The sequence below is a fragment of the Magallana gigas genome, chromosome 5 (assembly GCF_963853765.1).
Source record: "Magallana gigas chromosome 5, xbMagGiga1.1, whole genome shotgun sequence".
NCBI lineage: Eukaryota > Metazoa > Mollusca > Bivalvia > Ostreida > Ostreidae > Magallana > Magallana gigas.
The window spans coordinates 447,862-472,413 of NC_088857.1; the positions used below are offsets into that span (position 1 = coordinate 447,862).

The window sequence follows — 24,552 nt, forward strand, 5'->3', positions numbered from 1 at the left end:
CATTTGGGGTATTTCGAATCACCCCGCGTTCCGTGTTTTAGAAAGTTTGATGTATCGCTCTGCAATGTACAAAACATGAACAAATGAAACTCTCCAACAGTCACCACCTGCAATGTTATTTACATAGGCGTCGGAATCGGGTGGGGGGGGGGGGGGTAAGGGGGGCTTAGCCCCCACCCCACTTTTTTTGCAAAGTTAGACCAAACCATTAGGCAAATAGCATCATAGAGGGTTCGGCTCCCCCCCCCCCCCCCCCACCTTTTCTCGCAGGAAACATAAATGTTCCTAAATTTATTACCTTGAAATGATTAAAACATTGAGAAGTTGGAGTCATAGGCATACTAGTCCCCCCCGGATTAGGAATTTCATGATGTGGGAAAAAATTAAATTTGGTAGGTAAGAATATTTGGGAAGTATAGATATACTACTACCCCCCCCCCCTCCCCCCGGATGAGTAATATCATGATCCAAAAAAAACCTCTTTGTTTTGGAAGGTAAGAATTAATTCTTTTTTTTGTTCGAAGTATACGTATCCCCCCCCCCCTGGGATAAGGATTTTCATGATTTTGGGAATTAGTTTTTCTTTTTCTATTTCTGAGGATTAGTCCAGCCCCCCCCCCCCCCCCCCCCCTCCCCTCCACTTTCAATTTGCTTCCGACGCCAGTGATTTATACATAGAGAGTTTAAAGAACAAATGATATACATTAATAAATTATTTTGTGATTAAAATCTTCTCGCTAACCTCAGTAAAGGGAAAACGCTGTTCATTTCTCATTACATTGTATGTTATTTCGAGAAAATTGATACAATGTATGTTTGTTACCTCCATGCGCGGATCCAGAAAATATTTCCAGGGGCTGTCCGAGGGATAATTTTGTTTTCCAAAGTTTTAGGCCTATTTCGGGAATTTTGCTATGTAATCTTATTAATTTGAATTTTCCAAGAGATGGAAGGAATAGCCTATGCACCCCCTTCTAGGTCCGCACATAAACGAGTATGATCTTTCTGTTGGACCAAAACAACGAACATTTTTACACATATTTTACAATTAAGTTGGTTTGCTTGCTTTGTTTTTTGTGTTCTTATACAGAAATTTTTTATGTACTTTAAATAATTCAAACTTTGAAAGGAGACGGACTTTGCTTGTGTAAATAGGCATATTTCTAATAGATTTGGTCTGCATGGAAAAATATTTGATACTCTCATAGCCAAAAAAAAATTATCGGACTATGTAGCTTTAAATTATTTGCATGTTTTAAAATCTTCCTTTTCTCGGACAGGTGAACACTATCTTAATTTTTATATTTAATTCAATACAAAGTAAAAACTTTTACCACTTCATACGTGTAATATTGACAATAACGATCGTCAGTTGTAAACGTTTGGCTTCTCGGAAAAAGATGTATAATTTTATTCTTAATGTTCTCTAATATCTTATCTTATTTATCGATACAACTACGATTGTGATTTATATTATAGTTCTAATATTCAAAGAATCAAAAAACAATATAGACCTAAGAAAGTTAACGATTACTAGTACACATAGTTCATCATCATACGATGAAATAAAACAGTTATGAAATGCAAAACATTTACGATTCTGTATCTCGATTCGAGCTAAGGAGGTTTTTTTTTTACCAACTCGTGGTCTTACAGTTTGTTTTAGTGATTAAATCCGCTTGACCAACTGAGTTGTCTAAAATATAATAATGATAAAATTTTGTGATTACTAGTAAAACATTGATATATTTTATATACTAAAATTATACATAAACTGAAAGAATAAAAAGTATTTTCATAAAGTATATTACACTCCTAGAAATCTTTCCTTCGTTTACCTCTATATTTGCGCCTGTATACACAGTAGATGCTCTTTGTGACCTTAAAACAGGTAATGACTTGAAAGTCCGTGCAGTCAGAACCATCCATGTGAAAATTAAATGTCTATGATGTGCGGTGTCCAATTTTAGAGACACGGTTGAAATTTAGTTTCAAGAAAGAATGTCTCTGAATGAAATTCTCTGAAGAAGGAGACAGAAGATACGAAAAAGGTATCAATAGGACTTGAAGCGCGCACGTGGGGGGGGGGGGGGGGGGGGGGGGGGGGGGGGGGGAGGAGGGGGGGGGGGGTGTGCACTGAAGTCTTGATCTCGAACACGGTCGAAGAAGCATCACCATTATCTCCAAATAAGTTATTACGTGCATTTCTTGTTTTTCTGCCCAAAGATTCAATTTTGTTCTTTCACATGCATGAAAACTACAGTAAAATTTCACCAGATGGAATTTTTTTAATGTTGATCATCCGGCTAAAATTTTGTTCAAGGATCATATCAAAGTAATTTTTTCAGTGCCCCATTCCTCCTTATTTGGCATATCGCAGTTTATATTGCCGTTCATTAGTTAACTCTGAATGAAAAAAAATATATAAAGTACATGTTTCTTTTGGGAGTGTGACTAAAATGGGTAGCGAAACCCGGGCCGGGCCGGGATTTTCGAAACTGATAACCGGGTTTTTGTTGATTTCTTAAAAAATACTCATTAGTTCTGCACGAAATTTGCATGAATAATTTATTACAACTTGTTTTGTCTTCGCTGATATTTTTATTATCACAGAATGAGTTTTTCAATACTTATTACACATTTTCATTTTTCAGGTGACTAAAATGGGTAGCGAGCCCGGGTTACACATTTTGGCGATATTAAGGTAATGGTCCATACCCCACTAGATAAATAAAATGCGTACAGAATTTTTTCATATTTTTTAAACATGTATCTGAGGATATGTTCTCATCAATTTTTACCCTGTTGGGTGGTCCATCGGTATTACAAAAGCTAGGGTCATTGCTAAAAATAGAACCGATTGCGGAAAATGGCGCTTTTTCATACATAAAGAATATAAGCCTAAGCCTGAAATTAGAATTTCACAAAATAATTTTTTGACTTATATCCTATGTAAAAAAAAAAAGGAATTATTATTTCAAAACAAAAATTTTTATGCTACACTTGCTTATTTATCAAAAATAGATAAATCTGCATACAAATGAGATAAAATGAAATAAATTTTCAAAGAGAATTTAAGCTCTTATAATTTTATTTACGTACAGAATTCTCTAAAATTTTGATATTATTTACACATTAACGCCCTTTATCAATTGGAAATAAAATTACCCAAGGGACCGGCCTTTTCAGGATCACAATGGGCGTATTTTGGGTAAAAATCATTAAAATATATATTTTGAAAAAAGATCCGTAAAAATTAAATTGTGCATAGGTTTATTATTTTATCACTCTAAAAAATATGTTTAGATTATTGTTAAATAGAAAAGATGATTTAAACAAACCGTTGATCAATTTGTATTATCTAATCCGCAACAGATTGTATCTTTGGATATCGGTAAGTATTATGGATCGAGATCGGTATTTAGAAATTGCAGTCCCACGCGTGGATAATGCTAACTACCTGATATATGCCTCTAAGACAAAACCTCTATTCAACCTTTTTTTACTGGTTTTAAAGACTGTTCTTAAAATGAAATAACTTTTCTTAAGCGCATGATTTTAATTCTAAAAACATTTTTTGTGGAAAATATATCTATGCTCGTTGCTAAGCGAATATAGGATATAGATGAAATAAGTCAAATTATTTCCCCTTGTGTATTTATCTCCCTTATGCACTGGAATATAGATCTCGGTCAGGATGTTTATGCACTTTCAGGGATTAACGTTCAAAGAATTGGATTAAGTTCAACCTTGTAATGAATTGATGTTTATGCAGGACAAAAGTAAGCGGTCTGTATTTTCAAAATGAGTACTCAATCGACACAACCCAGTCAATTTTTCATTTCGCTGAGTAATAGGCTATTAATTGATTGCAGTTTTCAGGATTTTTAATAGATTTGTTTTGAATTAATTTCTAGGTCAGCTTGATTTTTTTGTTTTGAAACACATGTACACCTTTTAGCGTTAGGTCTCGATTAGATCGGGCACGGAAAAGACGTAATAACGCGTGAATTACGTCAGACGTTGTTTTGTGACGTATGGATCATTACCTTAAGCGAATTAAATTGTTGAATTTGGAAACTTGTTTATTTTATCATTGCTATTTAAGTTTACATACTTAGATAATTCAACATTTCCGTCAAAAAATGATATTTAATAAAATTATGGCCAAATATTATAAACCCGGGACGGAACAAAACCGGACACGTTTACCCGGGACAAACCTTTTATTTCCGAAAAAGCAACGAGAAGATGTTAGCTATCACTCATGTGATATATTACCCAGCTCAAACCACGCGGAGGTCTCAAATTGACAATTGAATCTTCTCTCCCCATTTGAAATACAAAATACAAAGCACATAAACAGCAAATCACGATGAAAAACAGTTCTAATTGTGTAAATCACAACGCCCTACCAGGGCCCAGACTTAATTGGTTTGTTTCTTAATGATTTAACCTGTTTTACTGAAAATCAAACTATGTATTATTTTGTATTCATTTTAAAAGTTTTATATCTGGTCTTGCTCTTGTGGGGGAGGGGGCATTTCCTTTGGTCCAGGTTGTGCATTAGGACAGATATTATTTTCCGGTTCTGACGGAAAAGTCCCGGGGATCTATTCACAAAAACCATACGCCAGCCATGGTAAAACACAGACAACGAGTTGGCGCTGTTTGACGTAGTGACGTTATTATTATGATGTCATTTTTTACGTTGTGACGTTATCAGCAGTATTTCACTAAACACATAGATCATACGATGTATATTGATACAAATTTAAAAAATCAATAATGAAAAACAGAACCTGAATATATTAATTTTAATATTTATTTTTTTATTTTAATGTATATTTTTTTCAAATTGCCATAGGCCCAAATAGGCCCTGTGGCACTTAACGTAGATATTCAAATAGGCCCAAATAGGCCCTGTGGCACAGAAATGGTTAACAATGAAAGCGCTTATGTTTTGCAGTTAGTGTTGCTTTTTTTCTTTTATTATGTTTTTACCGGACACTGAGAAAATACTTTTGTGATTTGGATATATATATATATATATATATATATATATATATATATATATATATATATATATATATATATATATATATATTTGCAGATACACAAGGCGTTTTTAAAAAAAAGAAATGTACATACAAAATTGTTGAATTTTTTGGTTCTGAAAGAATGTAATCTAGTTTTTTTTATAAATCATGAACTGTTAACAGGGGATTTCGCCACATATAATTCTCATATCATGATTATATGATTCTTATATAATTGCGCTGATATGAGATACAAAGTGGATTATATCAGTATCATTGTTCCGAAGATAAATACATCATCAACAGCATCTAGACATCTAATCTGGAAAAGAAGTTTTGATCTTAAGCTTTGACCTAACACAACACGCCTTTTCTGATTATTCCGAAAGACACTGAGTGGGTTATCTATGCGTCAAAGGGTCTAAAGGGATGACATATTGGTGCAGACAGATGATGTTAGACGGACACGTACGTCATATTGCTGATCAAATTACCACTGATCCCTCTGGCTGATGGTGCAGCATAAGCATATTTATACTCTTTTATAGTCACGTTACAAAACTTGAGTAGATAAAAAGTATGCTGGGTAGACCAAAAGCATGTCTCTCTCTCTCTCTCTCTCTCTCTCTCTCTCTCTCTCTCTCTCTCTCTCTCTCTCTCTCTCTCTCTGAAAACGTAAATGTACGATAAAACTAGAAAACAAAACAACAGTACAATAGACCAGTATCACGAGCACTTCCATTTTCTTAAATGATAACACACATTTTGGTTCAAAACGCGATTCTAAAGGTATAGTGTTTAAATTCAACATCCAATTAATCAATCAATGAACTGTAATGAAGCGTAAAGATAAATTAACGAAAAAATGGAAGTTAATTAATGTAAACTAAAAGGACTCAGTTACATTGGGTATATCAGAGAAAGTTTTTTGTCCATATATTTAAGCGTTATTTAATGCATTATTTTGTGATTTATGCGGGTGAAAAGGTACTAGCTATCATTGTAGAGAAATATGTTTGAAGAAATTTAAGTAAATGTATATTTTTCCGCAATTCTTGCTATCTTCATAGTCCATGTTTATAACCAGAGAAAGCATATTTTGTTTTTACATTTACATCGATCTTTGAATCCCTTCTTATCCATTAATCAAAGTACGAAAAACTTACGGGAGTTGATTTTATCGATGGTTATTTATTTTAAAATCAATGATATGTGTAAGCCTTCCGTCTTACGGATCCAGGGTCAGCTCAAACTTAGTGATGACAAGTCCAGTATTTCTTTCTCAAGCGGTTTTATTAAGCGTGATCGTATAGTTACAATTACATCAGCTAATAGCAGCCCAAATCAGGAGTCTGCACAATCTCTATAAGCGGAATCTATCTATAAGCGGAATCTCTCTATCTTAATCTGTTCAACATCATTTTACATGGGTATATATAACATTTTACTTATGATGGACAGTTCTGACTAGTTCGGCCCATTTACGATGATCATGAGTGAACATTTAGTGTTCAAAATTAAGATTAATATTTTATTTCTAAATAAAGTAACAAAACTGTCAAAACTGCCAATCAAAGAATCTGGATGCAGGATGTGAGTCTCCGAGTCCTGGGTCTCGGAGTCCCCCACCTAGTATGAGGCATCACTTACTCATAATACGTTCATTCATACATGGCATAAAAGGTTACAAAGGTTAATATATAGAATACACAATACATGAGTCAATATAGAGTACTAGAGCTATCGTTGCAGACACAGAATCGCCAAATATGTCACATGTTGTTAAACTCTCAATTTGGATATTATTATGCCCGTATTATGCACCTGTTTTCATAACATCATTTAGGAATACTACGCATTGCAACAAGAGTCACAGAGTTCATTCTGTCAATTATCATTAACACTATTCAGTGCGCAGCACCTAGGTACACATAAGTATCATAGTGATCATTATGTAATACTAACAACTCAAGGTCATAGCATGGCTATCTGTTTACATATGTTATTTTGCATGACAAGTATAGGTAGTTTCTGATCTGTATTTGAATTACGCACATTTTAAATAATATGAATTTTCGGACTTTTTCGACACAAGAATGTTGATAAAACCCCATATGAATCATGCTAAGCAATATTTAAAGATATAATAAATTCAATCAAACTATGTATCAGTGATAGAAATATTTCTGGAGAATTTATGGATCCAAGCAATATTGAACTCTCGTCTTGTTCAACCAAACGCTCGGCTGTCGCCGTTAATCTCCGACAAGCAAGAGATACTCTCTGCTTGTCGGAGATTTACAGAGACAGCTGAGCGTCGAGTTGAACGATACTATATTGAACTCTGGCGTAAGAATACATACAACTACAAAAATTATATAAATTGTTCGTACCATTTAAAATCTGTCTAATTTCAAGGTATTTATAAATATGTTTCCTTGAAAAACAATGCTTTAGCATACATTATTTAGGATTTATCAATTATTCTCAAGAACTAATTCTTGTCAGCGGCGATGATTTGTGCCTTGGTTCGATTCAAACACTGTTTCACTTTCGGTTTGTCAGAGTAACTGCATAGGAGAGTTGATTAAAATCAACTCCCAAAAATGAGTTAAGTGTGTAAATGATTGTCTATAAGATCGTTACACAAGAGGTCCGTGCAAGTCCGTGCAGATTCGTTGGGTCCGTTCTCTAAATGTAGCTAAATAAGTATTCATCAATCAAGAAATTAGCCACGCAATATTTAACACCAATAGTACAAAGAGGACATCAATGAATGATTAAAAAAATATTCATTATATCACTTGATATAAAGACGATTTTAAATTAGCATTTAGAATCAAAGCATGTTTTGAATTAAAAGAATGCGTAAAATAATACGCCGAAATCGTTTCACTGGATCGCTTAGATTTATGTCTTATCAGTTTATAGCTGTATGAATTACAATAAATTTTCCAAAGAAATAGATTGAAAATACATTGTGGATGTTAATAAACCGGTAAAAATATATAATTACAAACATTCTCGCCAGTTGTACAATACGCAAATCAGTGGTAGTTACATTATGCGTTTATGCATTTGTATAATATCAAAGATATTCATACAGCAATCTAAGAATGACGATTGTCAACGAAAACTTTAAAACTAATATTTTTTCCCCAATACAGTTAGAAGTTAGACGTTATGTTGCGGTGGTGCTATTTTGGGTTTTCCGACACATTTGTTAGAAAAGATTGTATTCAGTAAAGAAAAAAATATGTCTTATGTTTTAGACCTAACCATTATTTTTGACAACATAATAAATGAATTAAGATAGTCTTTATTGCAACAGAAATTACATTACAATATGTTGATATTTCTACATCACTGACATTAAAAAGTAAGTCACCTCAGCCAGTACTTAAATACTTGATTACTTTTAAAAATGTAGAGTTTACGGCCACAGCGTATGACGTCAGGCATATTCTAAGGTTTGAAAGTTGCCTTCTCCGAAACGGTGCAGACAATGGGAGCAAGCAATCTTACTATTAACGGCACATTACATTCACAATTGATGAAAATAATATATGGGATGTAATAAGCAACAGTGAGCAAGAGTTTCAAGTAAAATGGCTGTTCATCATGCATGTTTGTAATCCTGATTTTAAAATAGATTAGCCATATTTGAATGATAAAAAAGGGGTGAGGGTCATCGCAACAAGTTGTTACATATTGTCTATTGTACAATGTAAGTAATAATTGGTGTTGGATTATCATCATTAGTTTGGATTTAAACAAATATATATATATATATATATATATAGAATATTTAACGGAGGAAATAAATCGCCGAAGCGGGAAATGACCGACTTTCGATCAATTTGGACGATTTCATTTATCTTGAAAAGGGTATATAACTCGCGTGTCTTTATAAATGTACATTACTAAATTAAACAATTACTAGTCAAGTATGTGTGTTAATTCAATAATTTCTTCCAACACATCAATCCAAAGTATTATATTTGTATTTGTTACAAAACAAATGTCAAAAAATTCATTTGACCCCCTCCCCATGATATATAGCAATGAATGAGTTCATTCAAATCATCGGATCGAAATCTCAGCCGTTGCGTGAAAAGTGAAGCAGGACTTTGCGCCTTAATGTCTCATTCATAGTTTTTCACGCGGATTTGGACAGGTCCAAATTGGGATCATGAGAATACTCCACAGCACAACATGTGTACAGATCACAGCATTGGGTTGGGGGTGGAGGCTGCCTTCACCGACTTGTTTTTGCAAAGGGCACTTTTCTTGACTTTACATATGTAATAAATGTACATTCCTTAAATTTGAATCAATGAAATTATTTTAATTTCAAGTGATATACATATACATGCACTAGACAAGATTGAAATGTCTTTGCATTTTTTGTTTATAAATTTATGATCCGCAGCGAAAATTAAATTTAAAATATTAAGCCTTAATAACATGTTAAAAACATTGTATGCAGAAGTCGTTTAGATGTGTTTTAATTGATTGATTGGATAGACCATGTAGACAAAATACGGACATTAATCAAAGACAAGTTCTAGTGGGAGGAGAATTATAACCTGACTTTGTTGTCAATTTTAGCTATTTGTTGGAATTTCAAAGTACATTGAACATAAAAAAGAACATAGACAAGGGGACCATAAAGTGACAGAATTAAACAGATTAGTATGAGAGAGAGAGAGAGAGAGAGAGAGAGAGAGAGAGAGAGAGAGAGAGAGAGAGAGAGAGAGAGAGAGAGAAGGGTCTTTTGTTAGTTCAACATTGGAAAACTTTGAGTTCAACAATGATTTTTGTAACAGTATCGAACTCACATAGAATTATGATACTCTCATGATAAATACTGAAATCTGATTGGTTTAGACGCAGTTGGTAATACGTTCTAATACCCTCAGGGTTAGCGTTAGCAACACACTTGGCAATGGGTAAGACAACGGATTGTTACATGCGCGTAAATTATACGCATACGGTTTGCTATAGAATTCACTTCATTTTAATATAAAAGCAGTAAAATTTTCTTTAAAAATAAATCATTCAGTTAATAAAATAAATTGTGCCTGTTTGGGAGGGTAACTGTTGAAATTGACAGCACGAGTAAAGAATTGTCAACTGACGCGAAGCTATTTATATACTGTTGCACGGCGATTGTGAAGTCTTTCTGTGATCAAGCCAAAACTATCACACATATGATGGTAATCAATGAAATCAAGGCGATGTAAATAACCTGTCAATTTTGTCGCTTTTTGTTACATTTGTAACTTTATGTATAAGAACCCATTCACGTATTTGCAAGGTTTCTAAAAGGATTTTAAACATTTGATTCTAAATAAACTATCTAACTGTTCCCCACCTCAGAACTGGAAACTTAGACATGACGCTTATGTCTTGACAACATTTGTTTTAAAGAATTAGATTAGATTATCAAATCTTAACAAATATCAAGGATATTGTTGATACGCTTTGTTTGATTGAACAGGAGGGGTTCAGTTAATTATAAAAACAAATACATCATTTTGTGGAAAAAACGATCGATAAAAAATGAAAAATTATTGACTCAGAAAGACCAAGATGTGAAATATGGTTTTTCTGTTTTAACATCTTAATGAATTCATTCTATTATAGATGAATGTCCAGCTGTGAATCATGTAATTAGTCTAATGGATGCAATTTACCAAGTGTTGAAAGTCGTCAAAGGTTATTGAACCATGGGTTTGCTGCATATAACTTACGACGAAACAAGTCCCGAAAAGCATATAATCATTCGATAATTGATAAAACAAAACTGTTTTATGATATAAATATTAAAGAATCATTATCAGATGTTGCATATATAGACAAATTATTGCCATTAGATTTGATAAAATGTTATTTTTGCAACTACTTTAGATATAAATAGTTTTGAAAAAATGTAAGTTTTGCATAGACATGTACTTAAAATATAACCAATAAACTAAATATACCTTTGCAGTCATAACATATCTATTTAAATTTTGCTTATAAATCAATGAAGGAAGCCGGATAGTCAACAAATCACCCAACATATATACCCTTAATGATAAGATATGATATGTTAAGCTATAAACTATTATTTAGTAAAGAAAAATTCCATAATATTAAGTTTTTCAGTTTGAGTATTTTCATATCTATTTATAGAGAGCTCTTCTTCTAAAGGAGGCAAATACAGTCTAACAATGGCCATGACCATCCAGACCTCTTAAGAATATTAAGGACCAAAAAATTAGATCATTTTAAATGTTCTAACTCGAGATAGCACGTCTTTAAACACAGATTTAATAAAATACTTTTACAAAACATTTAAAGCAAAATTTAAAAAAAAAGAAGTATAATTATATATTTGTTTGCTCGAAAATGAACTTTCATACTATTCATATTTAGACAATGATATATTAAACCAAAAATATATTTAAAAAATCTTTTAGCTCAGTGGTCATTCTAAAAGTGTGCAAATTTTACATGTAGTAAAATACCGCTTTAACAAACACAAATAAATATGAAAAAACCCCGAAACAATTGACTCAAAAATGAACTTATGAGATATAATTGACATGGCATGTTCTTAAAATTAGTTTGTTAAAATTGCATTAAATGATGATGTTAGATATTATATAATAGGAAGCGATTTGAAAGATTCAAATAATTTTTAATTATAAAGGTGGTATGTATATTGAATATATGTCAAAGGAGCAACAAGAGGAGCAAAAATGGAGCGAATTTTTCCAGAAAAAGAAGTCGGAAACACAGATACGGGAAGTGGCGTCACGGGATCGGAGGTTAGACCACGATGTTGACATCTTTATCATAAACATAACTAGCTGTGTTGCTCTCTCATGTCAATACGGAATAACAGAAATACCAGGAATCATTGACTTATGAAACAGTGCATTAATCAATAAAGCATATCTTGCTACCGATTATGAAGATGAATACAACTGAGCTCATAATGATAATGCCGATTATTAATTCATTTTATAAACCGTTCAATTGAGATATATTTTATACAATATTAATAGATCGTCGATGGTTTGAATTAAACCTGGCGACATCTAATTACATAATATAAATTATCTGTCAATAATGTAAAATTTAGCCTGATGGTATCTAATAACATTATCAATTATATCACTTGTACCAGATAGTAGTTGGAACTTTACCTGTAACTGAGATACATAATTTCTGAATTATTTAAACCCTCTTTTTCAGATTAAAGTCGGCCAAGAAAATGAGAGAGCTTAATCAAAGATGGCGAAATCTAGAAAGTTGAAGATTAGAGAGGAGTAGAACAGATCTCGAACGGTTATAATCGACTCTCTCCTCTACACGACCGTCTAATGACGTCACGCCAGCATACGATGCAGTGTGGTGTGTAGAGAGACTGTTGCTTTAGCTGGATGCGATATTATTTTGTTCCATTTGTGATACATCGAGGTTATCTATGAGATTTAACTTTAACAGTGGCTTAGCCAGCGTTCTTATGTATATTTTTAATGTGTGTGTGCTTCCAAAAGAAATTTTAGAGAGAGGTCGAAGAAGTTTTAAGAATTTGTGCTTCCTAATCCCATTGTATAAAACATTTGCAATAAAAACGCTCAAATCAAAAATAAATATGAATAGCTGTGTTTATGACTGCTCAAATATTCAGTTATGTTATTTTTATCAATGACGAAATGTAATTCATGTATCTGAAAAAATCGTACCAGAGATATAGTCGTATATCATACATGTTTTAAAATGTAATAGATCAATTAAAGAATAATCTAACCAAAAAAAAAGATTATTTCACGTAATCAACAATACATATTTTGATATAGAAAAACAATTAAAAAAAACTTTGAAAAAATAAGCTTCAGTGCCTGTTCCACTTCGTAAGGTGTTCCACGGTACGCAAAGTCACGCTTTACGGGGCGCTCTTCTTCGTCTCCTTTCCCTGCACGTGAGTAAATCACTACATACAATGGCGCCAATAACAAAAGTTATCACCCCTACCCCCAGAGTCATCCCTATTCCCGTAGAGGAGGCACGTCCGTCATAGCTGGATATCTTCTTCCTCTTAAAGGCAGACAACTCCGATCTATTCACCGCCAGGAATTTTTTGATTTTCTCAATTCTCTGTTGGAGGACAACTGGATCTTTGATGAAATTCTGTGACGCTAATCTTTTACAAGAGCATTTGCATACTAAAATAAATACAAATTATGTATTAAATATTACATATATCATATCTGACCCATGAAAATGTCAAGATCAATTTTTAGTAAGTTGTTATCTTTTAGAATGGAAGTGTTTAGCTAATAAGACTATTTCTTGAATGGTTCATACGGATAGGAAGCGAGTTTTGCAGAAACAAAAGGCCCATGGGGCCACATCGCTCACCTGGGCAACAATGACTTTATATGGGCGTTCAAAGGATATTGTACCATATGGCCCCTCGGTAGAATAACAAGAAATGAATATTGTAAAGTATTCGAATTTTAAACATATTTTTGCATTGATGAATACACTCGAATGAAAAATATCCCGTGACATGCAAAAGAGTTATTATAGTTAATGTATTGTAAGCATTTCACTATTTTACTACGACCCACCCATTATTTTCATTTTTATTAAAAAACAACAAATGGCTACAAACCAGGATGATTTTACGCTGTAATATTTTCTTAGGAATAGCTATAATGCCTTTATCCCCGTAACAAAATGTGTCAGAACTATGGAAACTGTTTTAACGGTGTCGGTTTTATTTAATCGTGTCTGAAAAACTATCAAAATTAATGTGGAATTCATAAAATTCATCGTATAAAGAGGGGGCCCCAGAAAGTAACAGTATATCATCTCTTAAATTTTTTGTACAAGTATTTAAATTTTAGTGAGACATTTCTAATGATCAACCAAAATTTCAGCGTCAGTCGTAAAATTGTAAGCAAGATTCAGAGCTCACAAGTTTGCTATATTTTTCACTTGGTATTTCCTATTCAACATTAAAATGTAAACAAAAAATGGCCTCATATCTTTGTACACAGCTCTGTATCTTGCTTATAATTTGAAGCCTAACACTCAAATATGGTTTGTAAAAAGAAATTGTATACGATTAAACAGAAGAGACATGCACTTAAACAAAGAACACAATTTATTTTTCAAAAAGAATCATATATATAATATTTCCGTCAGCGATATTAAACTCTGTTTAAACTGAATAAACTCGAGAAAATGCTGAGCATCTCAACAAATTAAAACCTATTGCATTAATCCATTACGCAAAAGGGCATACGTACGAATTACCAAGTGAATGAATTGTATTTTAGTACTTTGTTAATACAACAGATTTTGCTTAATTTGCACAGTCAACTGTCTGATTTACCGAAGTTAATGTTTGAATTGATACGTAAAAATTATAAAATACAGGCGATAGTTTCCTAGGTAACAAAGCATAAATAATATAAAATGAACGAAACCGTCAAATGTGAAAACTGTCAACGCATTGAAATATTCAACCTCAATTTACTTCACAAAATCGGCACCAATGTATCTTGCATGTTTCAAAGATTTCCTTTGCACGCGAACTGTTGGACAACATTTGTGAGATCGACCCGTTGATTCAACATGGCTGCTTAAACAAAGAACCTTCTTTTACACCGTCCCGTTTTCGAGGTATGGAATACCGAACCCGAAGTTATAATCTGATCGAAACTCGCATTTCCTTTTTTATTATATTCGTAATAACTCAAATTTGAGTAAGAATTAGCTCATGATTTTTCCTTTCCATAGGGATCATTTATGCTAAATTACGTTGAAAATGATTCCGCAGTTCTTGAGAAGAAGATTTTTAAAAATGCATCCCCCCTTTTCCTACATTTTCGAAGACTTTCTCCGCTTTGAATAAAGATTGGTCTTTCATTTCTGCAATTTATATCTACCTTTCTATAAGAAAGATTTTTGCCAAATTTAGTTGAAATTGTCCAGGTCGTTTAAGAGAAGAAGTTCAAAATGTAAAAAGTTTACAGACGGACACAGGATGAACCGCTGTCATTCAGTCAACTAAAAGGTGACTGAAATGAAACTGAAAGGCGACTTAATGACCTTTCAGTCAACATTCAGTTAACTGAATGGTAGAGGTTCATCCTGTGGGACGGACAGACGGACGACGGACAAAATGTGATCAGAATAACTCACTTGAGCTTTCAGCTCAGGTGAGCTAAAACATGACCCTCTCGTTTGTTTTTAATCTTTTATCTTTAATTATGCACAAATGCATATTCGTATTGCAAAAATGCTCTTGATAATGCACTTTATCTCAATCATTAGAACTGAGATAGGTATTTGTTTTATATTTTTTTATTAGGTTTTTTTGTCCCTTCCGCCGCTTTCATATAATTAGGTTTATCAAATATGGATAAACCCTGTTATTTCATGCAGTTAAGCATATTGTTTGGGGCAAGAACTATAACTCTAGTAATGTTAATTCAAGGGCAATAACTCCACACTTCCTGGTCTTGGAGCTTGCGCGTTAAGCTCTTCCTTTTATATTCAACTGTTCCCTGAGTCGGTCACAAAAAATCTGTATATACATAAGGGTAAATATCTGAATCATAATTGTCTGTTGTTTTGATATTGGTATTAGCTAGAAACATGAAAAGCATATTTATTTGGGCAAAGGTCATGAAATAACTCTACGAGCATGATGACAAGTATTAATTTAAACTGGCAGTTCAATAATTAGTATGTTCCTATTTTCTAACTTTAGCATCACTTAAAAATTATCTAAAACAATATTAAATGATTACTTTTGCAATACGGTTCTTCTCCTGTCCATGAACCGTTTTCCTGGCAAATTCTGGTGAGATTTCCAGCAGCAAGTTTATGGCCTCTTTTACATGTGTATGTGACATTATCACCGACGTTCAATGAATCATTTGGTTGAAAATACTGTGCGTCTGTAGTGCTAGCATTAAACGTGGCCACCGTACAAGCTTATAAATAACCAAATTGACTTCATAATTTGATGGTTAATACTTCATTAATAAAAGTACACAGTTTTCTCTCTTTTTCCACAAAATTTGAGCATTGCAAAAGATCCTTTTTTATATTTGCAAATAATATTAATAATTACGTTTACAAATCGGTTCTTCTCCACTCCATGAACCGTTTTCCTGACAAATTCTGGTGAGATTTCCAGCAGCAAGTCTATGTCCATTTTTACAGGTGTATGTGACATTATCACCAACACTCAGTGTATAGACTGGTTGGGGGTGTTGCAGTTCAGTAGTTGTTGTATTGTAGATGGGCTCAGTGCAGTCTTTTAAAGAATTGTTAGTACATATACTAAACGTATCACATAAATATTAGCCTATTTAATACTGATATAGGATGGCTTTTAGGGTATATCTGTTGGTTATTAAATGCAAGCATCACAAAATCCTAACGTATGATTTTACATGCAAACATATTCTCAAGAATAATGATGCTTTAATATAATCAAATATATCTACAAGATTTACAAATCTAAAGCTTTGTTTAAAAAAGAAAGACAACTACCATACTGAGTACAAATTCTGTTTGAATGAATCCTTTGTATAAATCAACTTTTGTAATATTCCACAAAACATAGGGAAATATGGTACATCTTTATATCTCAAGATTGCCCTGTTTAAAAACAAGACTGTAGAATTAAGTATATTTTACATGTATGTGTAAGGTAGAATATGATATAACACATGATATATCATTATTTAGGAATATTACTACTGTAGCATTTCAATTATCTGCTTCAAAGTGAAGTTCAGTTCCTGAACAACAGTTCCTTGTATCATTCAATTTCGATTTTTTTAAAATATGAAACTCTTTAAAATAAGTGTAATATACATGTGATTACATTATAATATTTGACGATAGATTAAAGGGACATGGTCACGATTTGGGATGATATAGAATCTTCAATATCTTGGGATGCTTGCATAGTAATCTCACAAATTGTAGCATTTTATTTCTTGAGAAGATTTTTATGTTAAACTTTGAACACCGCCTTGAGCCCAAGTTATGGTTTAACAAATTAGAATCTACACTATCTTAAGATGCTTGACTAATAATTTTACAAATTGTAGCATTGTAATTCTTGAAAAGAATATTTTAAAAACATTTTCCCCAGATATTTCTTTACTTAACTTTAAAAAAATGTTTTTTCCCTTAGTTTAAGCAATTTAGTACTCCATTCCCACAAGAATGCTTTGAACCAATTTATTTATAACATTGAGATTGGGCAGAGGCACAGGCAATAGGAAATGCATGTCTTCTAACAAACGAATTGTATCCGTATAAGTGCATGCTTGAAAAGTAAGTCACCTAATTAATGTATGGATATCTTAATGCATTGTTTGATTAACTTACTTGAGCAGAAAAACAGAGCAGATTTGTTTGTGTATCTCAAAACACACTTGGGTTTAAAATCACATTGATCTTCAGACTGTTGCAAAATAACATTGCCTTGGTTACACTTTAAAGTCAGTGTATTATTGATGGATGGCCATGCAACAACAGATGTTAATATTTCTGAAAAAGGAAAATAACCGTTAGTTTTAATTTAACAAAAAAGCACAAGTCATCTAAACACGAAAAAAGCAACAATTATTACCGTCTAGTATAAAAATGTTTCAAAAAGTTGCATCAACAGTTTTATCCTAGTATACAGAAAATAAACTTTCATTTGTGCTTTATTTCTTGATGTACAAATTTATTAATTACCTCAGTAATCTAGATCTAGACTATCTAAACAACACCTATATTACACTGCAGAAAACTAGTTCACGTGACTATAAAGACACATAACATACTGCTAAAAACTAACAAGAATATAAAGACAAAACTTGTTACGATATCGGACCCACCTTGCGGGAGGACGGTAAAATTTTCATTTCGAGAACATGAACAATTCATCTCATCAGGTTTTTTTACCAAGCAACCTTCAATGAAAAAAAAAATAAAAATTATAATAACAAGTTATTAACAATTAGTCACATATCAATTAGGGATGAGCCAGGGAAACAATTACTACCCGTTTTAATCGTAATTTGTTATATTCGATATGCTTATGATACATTTTATCACTTAATAGAATGTATAGTGAAAGTGATTAGCACATAAGCACATAAAAAGAACTTAACTTAGTATCAATCAGATGCATATGTCATTGATTGCTCAGGGCACGTTGATGTATACAATAATTTAACTTGAAACTAGTATTTGTTAACAGGACTTTGTTAGTCAACAGTTTTATCCAAGAATCGGTGCGGTAAAAGTTTTGTTTCTTAAAACTAGAAAATTGACGTCCTTTTTAGCAGGTTTATTTCAAATATATGGAATTGTTCTGGAAAAAATGACGTTACTTTCATCTCTTCCGCATTAGACAGTTATTTCATTTAAAGGTTTTAAACAATATTTATTAGATTTCATATTTTAGAATATTTCAAAGACAAACTATAAGAACCTCTCAAAGCTTAAAGAAATTGCTCGAGAAAAATCATTAAGGTTAAGGATTTTGACCCTCTCGATGATGAGACACATGATACACAGCAATTCCTCTTTTCAAAAGATATGACCTAAGCTCGGGTTGGAGCATGTTTCTATCATCACCGACAACACTCGATTCCGCTATTTTCATTCGAAGTGTCGTTGGATATTTGTACCCACCGACGGGCATTATTAAATGTACCTCCCTTGTTAGAGAACAGATATCTTGGAACTTGCGTGTTGTAAGTTTATGAGGTCACAATGACCTTGTCAATCAAAAAATAAAATATTACAGACAGGACAAGGAAAAGAATTTCAAAAAATGTGTTTCTTAAGAAAAATGGCTTAAATAAAAGATTAACTTTGTTTAAATAAATTAGCCTAAAGGTTTTGGTATATTAGTCTATAGTCATTCCGGTATAGGGGTTGGCTTTAACATTTAGAAAATAGAGAGTAGTTCGAAATGAGATACCCCACATTTCCACTTCACAGATGTCCAACACGTTGTTTTTCTGATCGCTCTCATCATTTGTGGGATGAGATTTATTCTGATAGATGTACATTTGTTTCCCTTGGATACCATCAGGGAACATGATGATGTTCTGAACACCGGGTTGATCTTCATCCTTCTCAAAATACACCGGAGTCATGGAGGTCAGATCCATAATTTTCTTCTTCTTTTTGTTGATGAAGACGTAGTAACCGTAATGGCGGGTATCTGCAAAAAATAAAGAAAATATGTATTAACTCTTTTCAAGGAAATAACCTCTTAGTTTAAATATTTTGTTAAGTAGGACACGTAATTCTTTGTAAACAGGAGACAGGAAGGTCAAAGTTTAACCTCTTCTCTTTGTTGACGACGACGTAGTAATCATAATGGCGGAAAGCTGCGGTTAAAATATTCATTAGATTGAAACGTCAATTGACGGCTTAGAAAAACGAAAACAAAAACAAGAGAAAATAGTTGGTGGGCGCAGAACTTTGGATTACCAAATGAAAGTGTTGGTTAGGTTGTAAGTAAAGTAGATAGTTTGCTTTGCTCCCACTAATTAAATTATACCTTTAGATAAGTTCAAGTTTCAATAGTTTTTGGCCCCAAAAGGACATATCTTACGATTGTCAAAAGTCAAATCTTAAGTTAACATTAAATCATATCTAGTAAAGATTTGATATGAAAAAATGACAATAACAAACCGTCAACCATATCAAAAATATGAGTTGAAAGTATTGTTAATGACACGCATTTAATCATGCAACATACAAAATTGATACACTAGTATCTATCTCATTTTGTTATTATCAAGAGAAATCAACATATCATTAAGTCCAAAGATATCAGTTAGATAAGACAAAAAACATCTTTTTCTTATTTTTGTATCAAATGTAAACATATAATATCTTTATCTTTTAAATCATTTAATGTTTAAACTAATTTTAGAAATAAAAATATTCATGTACAAGATCCCTTATTAATTAATAAAATAACATACACAAGTCCCTGAACATAAGATTGATTTTGTAAATGGTAGCCAAATACGGGAGATCAATCATCCACCATGCTTCTTCATATAAATCATCGACTTTTGTTCCAGCACATTCGCCACCGGAATGATTCATGAATTTCCCATCTACTGCTTGACTTGATGTCAAACGTATTCGTTGATTATAACTATAGACTGATGATTGGTTCGTCTTTATATTTTTGAGACCGCATAAATTACATAAGCCCAAACAGGTAGAAATGTTGGTAACTGTGAACAAGAAATCAAATTAATTATAATTAATTTTGAGTAGAATACATGTCGTAATAAGCGTTGACAGTGGATTGAAAACATAAGTATTACCCTGAAATATAAAAGTTTCCAATTTGAGTAAGGATATGGATAGCAGCCATTACACCTAAGCGAGCGGTAATGTTGATAAAAGATGTCCTTTTGTAAATATATATATATATATATATATATATATATATATATATATATATATATATATATATATATATATATATATATATATATATATATATATAAAGATAATTGCAGATACCCGTGGCATTTAAAAAAAGAAGAAGAGATGTACATAAAAAATGGTTGGATTTTTTTTTGTTCTGAAAGAATGCAATCTAGTTTTTTATAAATCATAAACTGTTAACAGGGGATTTCGCCACATATAATTCTCATATCATGATGAAATGATTCTTATATAATTGCGCTGATATGAGATATTTAAAAGAGCATTAAATAAGTATCATGTCATAGGTATCACATCAGAATCATATACTGTGGAATTGATAAGATTCGTGGTGACTCAATTTTCGTAGCATTCGTGGGTAGCCTTTCCCCACGAATAAACATCCTTAACCACAAAAAAAATGAAAAGAGTATTCTATCTTACGGAAATTGAAAACTGACGTACTTACGACCTTACATCCATAGGAATGAGCTAAAAACCAACAATCCACGAAACCCCCCCCCCCCCCCCTAAAAAAAAATTTAAATGATTCCACAGTTATTATGATATAAGAATTATAAGATAAGAGCATTATTTCAGATCTATACAATCGCTTTTTAGAATTATTATATAATCACGTAATACGCACTTCATATTAGCATCATATGTTACGAAATTGCCTATGTAGCGACAAAACTTTCAGGTTTTATATCTTTGTATTTATTGTAAACGGTAATACTGATTAAATTACATATGTATTCTCCTATCTGCGGTCATATTTCCACGGACTGATAATCTCGTTTATATCCGCAGATTTGCAAATATCTTACATAGGAAAATTCAAAACCTTATACACTTTTGTTATGAACCTTGCTTCTTTGTTTTTATGGCTGCTAACCACCTCGTTTACCCCACAGTTTGTAAAGAGTACCTATTTGTGATCATTTTCTTAAAAATGTACCAAAGATTGAAAATAAAATTATTTAAAAAATTCATTATGGAAGACATCTTTTCAAAATGAAGTATTTACATAAAAAAGATTATACTTACAATAAAGTATTCCCCACAGAGAAACCCAGTAAAACATAATTCAAAAAATGAATGAAAACGTGCAAAATTCAAATGCGTTCACGATGTTATTGAGGCATGGCCCAGCAATCTGATAGAAAAGACCAGATGGATGGTATATACTTTTAAATTATTTCCTCTGTGTTGAATTATTAAAATACAGATCGATTTAGCGGGTTGAATTCTAGAAAAAAAAGAATAGTTTGTAAATTATGTATAGTAAATAACATCGATACATTTGAATGTAAAAAAAAAAGTATTCTTGCTGCAAAACTTGATATGAACCCAAACAAGAGGTAACGATTGTAACTGAAAAAAAGTATGTATCAGTAAATAAAGACACACGATAGATGTTCACTTATGAAAATATTTTCTTTTAATTGTTTAAATACATGTACTTCGAATTAAAAAAGCACAATCATGATAATTAGTTTAAATGCTTATCACATAGTTAATATATTAGAGAACATCCTTCACTAAACCAAATATTTTTGAAGTCAAACCATATCATTTTGCAATTGCATATTACATAGCACATAGATTAAAGAGCATGCTCCACTAAACCAAGTATTCTTGAAATCAAACCATATTATTTTGCATTTGCATACACTTGAATTACTTATTTCCTAAATGAAAATATATAACTTTTCCTTTAATTCTAAAATGGCAAATATTAAGATAACAATATCAGCATTAGGAAACATTATCTAACATTAAATATAAGATAAAAAATACTAATCATACTTGTATCTTGCTAAATTTTTAAAATCTGTATAAAATCATACAAACAATAAAAAAAAGACCAAAATAAAATTTCAGAAAAGCATTTCTCAAGTATTTCCAGACACGAACATGTAAAATAATCAGGTGCATTCACGAAATCAAGAAGATATACAGCGATAGTAGCTAAACTGACGTCCGAGTGGAAAAGAACATATGGTTAGCATAAATATATTAATTATTAATTCTAGATAACAATTACAACATACGTCTAAATGATGTTTCGATTTGTGATAAGGAACGATATTAACTGGAAATAAAAAAAAAATGGATGAAAATCCACCATGATATCGAAAACCTTTCTAAATCCTAAAAAAACCCAACAAATTACATAATGTTTATAGTAAAAGTCCTTATTACTAAATATCTAGATAAGTATCTTTATAAAAATTGTTATTTTTGTATTTGTTTTTGTCTGACAATATTTACATAAGAACAATCTAAGAAGTCAAAATTCTGAGAGGCTTTGTGAATCACTGCTTAAACTATGCCGATCATTTCTGATTCAGTGTCAGCTGTTACAGCTTATCTGAAGGGGAAGGTTCTGGAAAAGACTCATAAGAATTTACATTCTAATTTACCTGTTGCTCTTTAAGCAAATTTTTAAAACCCATAAAGAGCGTTTATTAAAAAAACACACACACAAACACAAACACAAATCCCACGAAAAACAAAAGCAAAACAAAACCAAAACCTATGAAATTGCAAAGATATTTAGTTATTAAATATATAATCTGCTTGACTAAACTGTTGACATTCACACAGGTATATTGGCTTTATTAAGGTAAACCCTCTCAACCCCATCCCATCCCTGTTCCGAGACATGTATCTACATTGGTTAACTAAGCCTCTATGCAAACAATTATGTATGATGCATGTGTTATTACTCCTGTTGGGTCAATAGTTTTCAAGGTTTTTTTATTCTCAAAAACTGATGATCTTTGTTGTGATCTATAAAGGCAGTAAATACTTTCTTTTTAAAAATCTTACGTAGCATTTTTGATTTTAGCAACGTATTTGAATACATGCCAATACATAAGAGTAACAATCTTATATATTTTTTTTTAAAATCGCTGTTGCGTTTCAATCCCACTAATCCCCATCCCAGCCAAATTCACACGTTCTTTGTATGTAGTTAATTCTATAAAGATGTAAACATGCACTGCAAAGATCTGTGCACTTATACTACTACATATAACACTACATAACACATGACTGTACATGTATAGATTCAATCAGGGATAAAGCTACATGGATATAGTGGTGCAAATTATCACTTTGCCGCCATATACACAAATAACACAGAATAAAGTAACTCTATGTAATTTGGGGAACGATGGACGTTGGCCACAAATATTAACTTCAAACGTTTTGATTGTCAATTTGATCCCATTTTAACATTTAAGTTGTACCATTTTGTATCAAGTCTTTTGTTAACATGTGTTCATTATCTCAAAATATTAATCGTCGATTTGCGCAACCTTGCCTAATTTTTACTAAAATCCCCTCCATCACCCCTGAAAATCAATAAACATATTTTAATTGTTTTTTTCTTGTTAGACTACATTTTTGCAACTCTGCATGGTACAATCAATTAGCTTTTTTAAAGACACCTTTCTGTTTGTGTTCAAGGTATCACACCGGTAATTGTTTTCGCTATATAATTCTATGCAAGGAAAAAAATCGTAAAAAACCGAAATATTTTTTTTGTGAGAAATAAAATACATAGCAATGTTCTATGATACCTTACTCATTATCTAACATCAGAAAATGGGCATGCGATACTGCATTTTCTCAAGTTTTCTAGCTGCGAACATGCCTACCCCAAAACCCACGTGTTTTCAAGCTGTTTGTAAACAGACTGCGCGCACCCCAAGAAGTCAGTCTATATGCCCTTTAAGAAATAGTTCCCGTTAAAAGTGAAATCAAATTTACAAAGTACAGAAATTTCCCTAATCATAGATATCCATTTTATTAAAATCGAATATGGGAAAATGCAAAATGCGGGCAAAAGAAAAAAATATTCCTTATAAATGTATGGAACTACAATTGACTGAGTTCATTTTCATTGGCTGATTACCGGTGTGATACCTTGAAGACAACTAATATGTCTTTAATCAATGCCAAATTAGCACAGCAGGTCTGCTAATTAATAATGAACATCATATCACTA

General features: G+C 32.1%; 1 protein-coding gene and 1 long non-coding RNA gene across 2 annotated transcripts in view; one reads left to right on the plus strand and one right to left on the minus strand.

The window, feature by feature from the left end:
• Positions 1-12,695, plus strand: part of LOC105328736 (uncharacterized) — a 42,971-nt gene extending 30,276 nt beyond the window's left edge. Inside the window, exon 4 of the long non-coding RNA XR_010714117.1 lies at positions 12,288-12,695. This is a non-coding gene — a long non-coding RNA (uncharacterized lncRNA). The remainder of the gene's footprint in view (positions 1-12,287) is intronic.
• Positions 12,696-12,857: 162 nt separating this feature from the next.
• Positions 12,858-24,552, minus strand: part of LOC105333579 (uncharacterized) — a 40,202-nt gene continuing 28,507 nt past the window's right edge. Inside the window, exons 3-8 of the mRNA XM_066085029.1 lie at positions 19,054-19,299; positions 17,960-18,034; positions 17,463-17,624; positions 16,189-16,374; positions 15,863-16,048; positions 12,858-13,261 (exon numbers count right to left, since the gene is read on the minus strand). Coding sequence (XP_065941101.1) covers positions 12,975-13,261; positions 15,863-16,048; positions 16,189-16,374; positions 17,463-17,624; positions 17,960-18,034; positions 19,054-19,299 — 1,142 coding nt within the window. The 3' untranslated portion in view covers positions 12,858-12,974. The remainder of the gene's footprint in view (positions 13,262-15,862; positions 16,049-16,188; positions 16,375-17,462; positions 17,625-17,959; positions 18,035-19,053; positions 19,300-24,552) is intronic.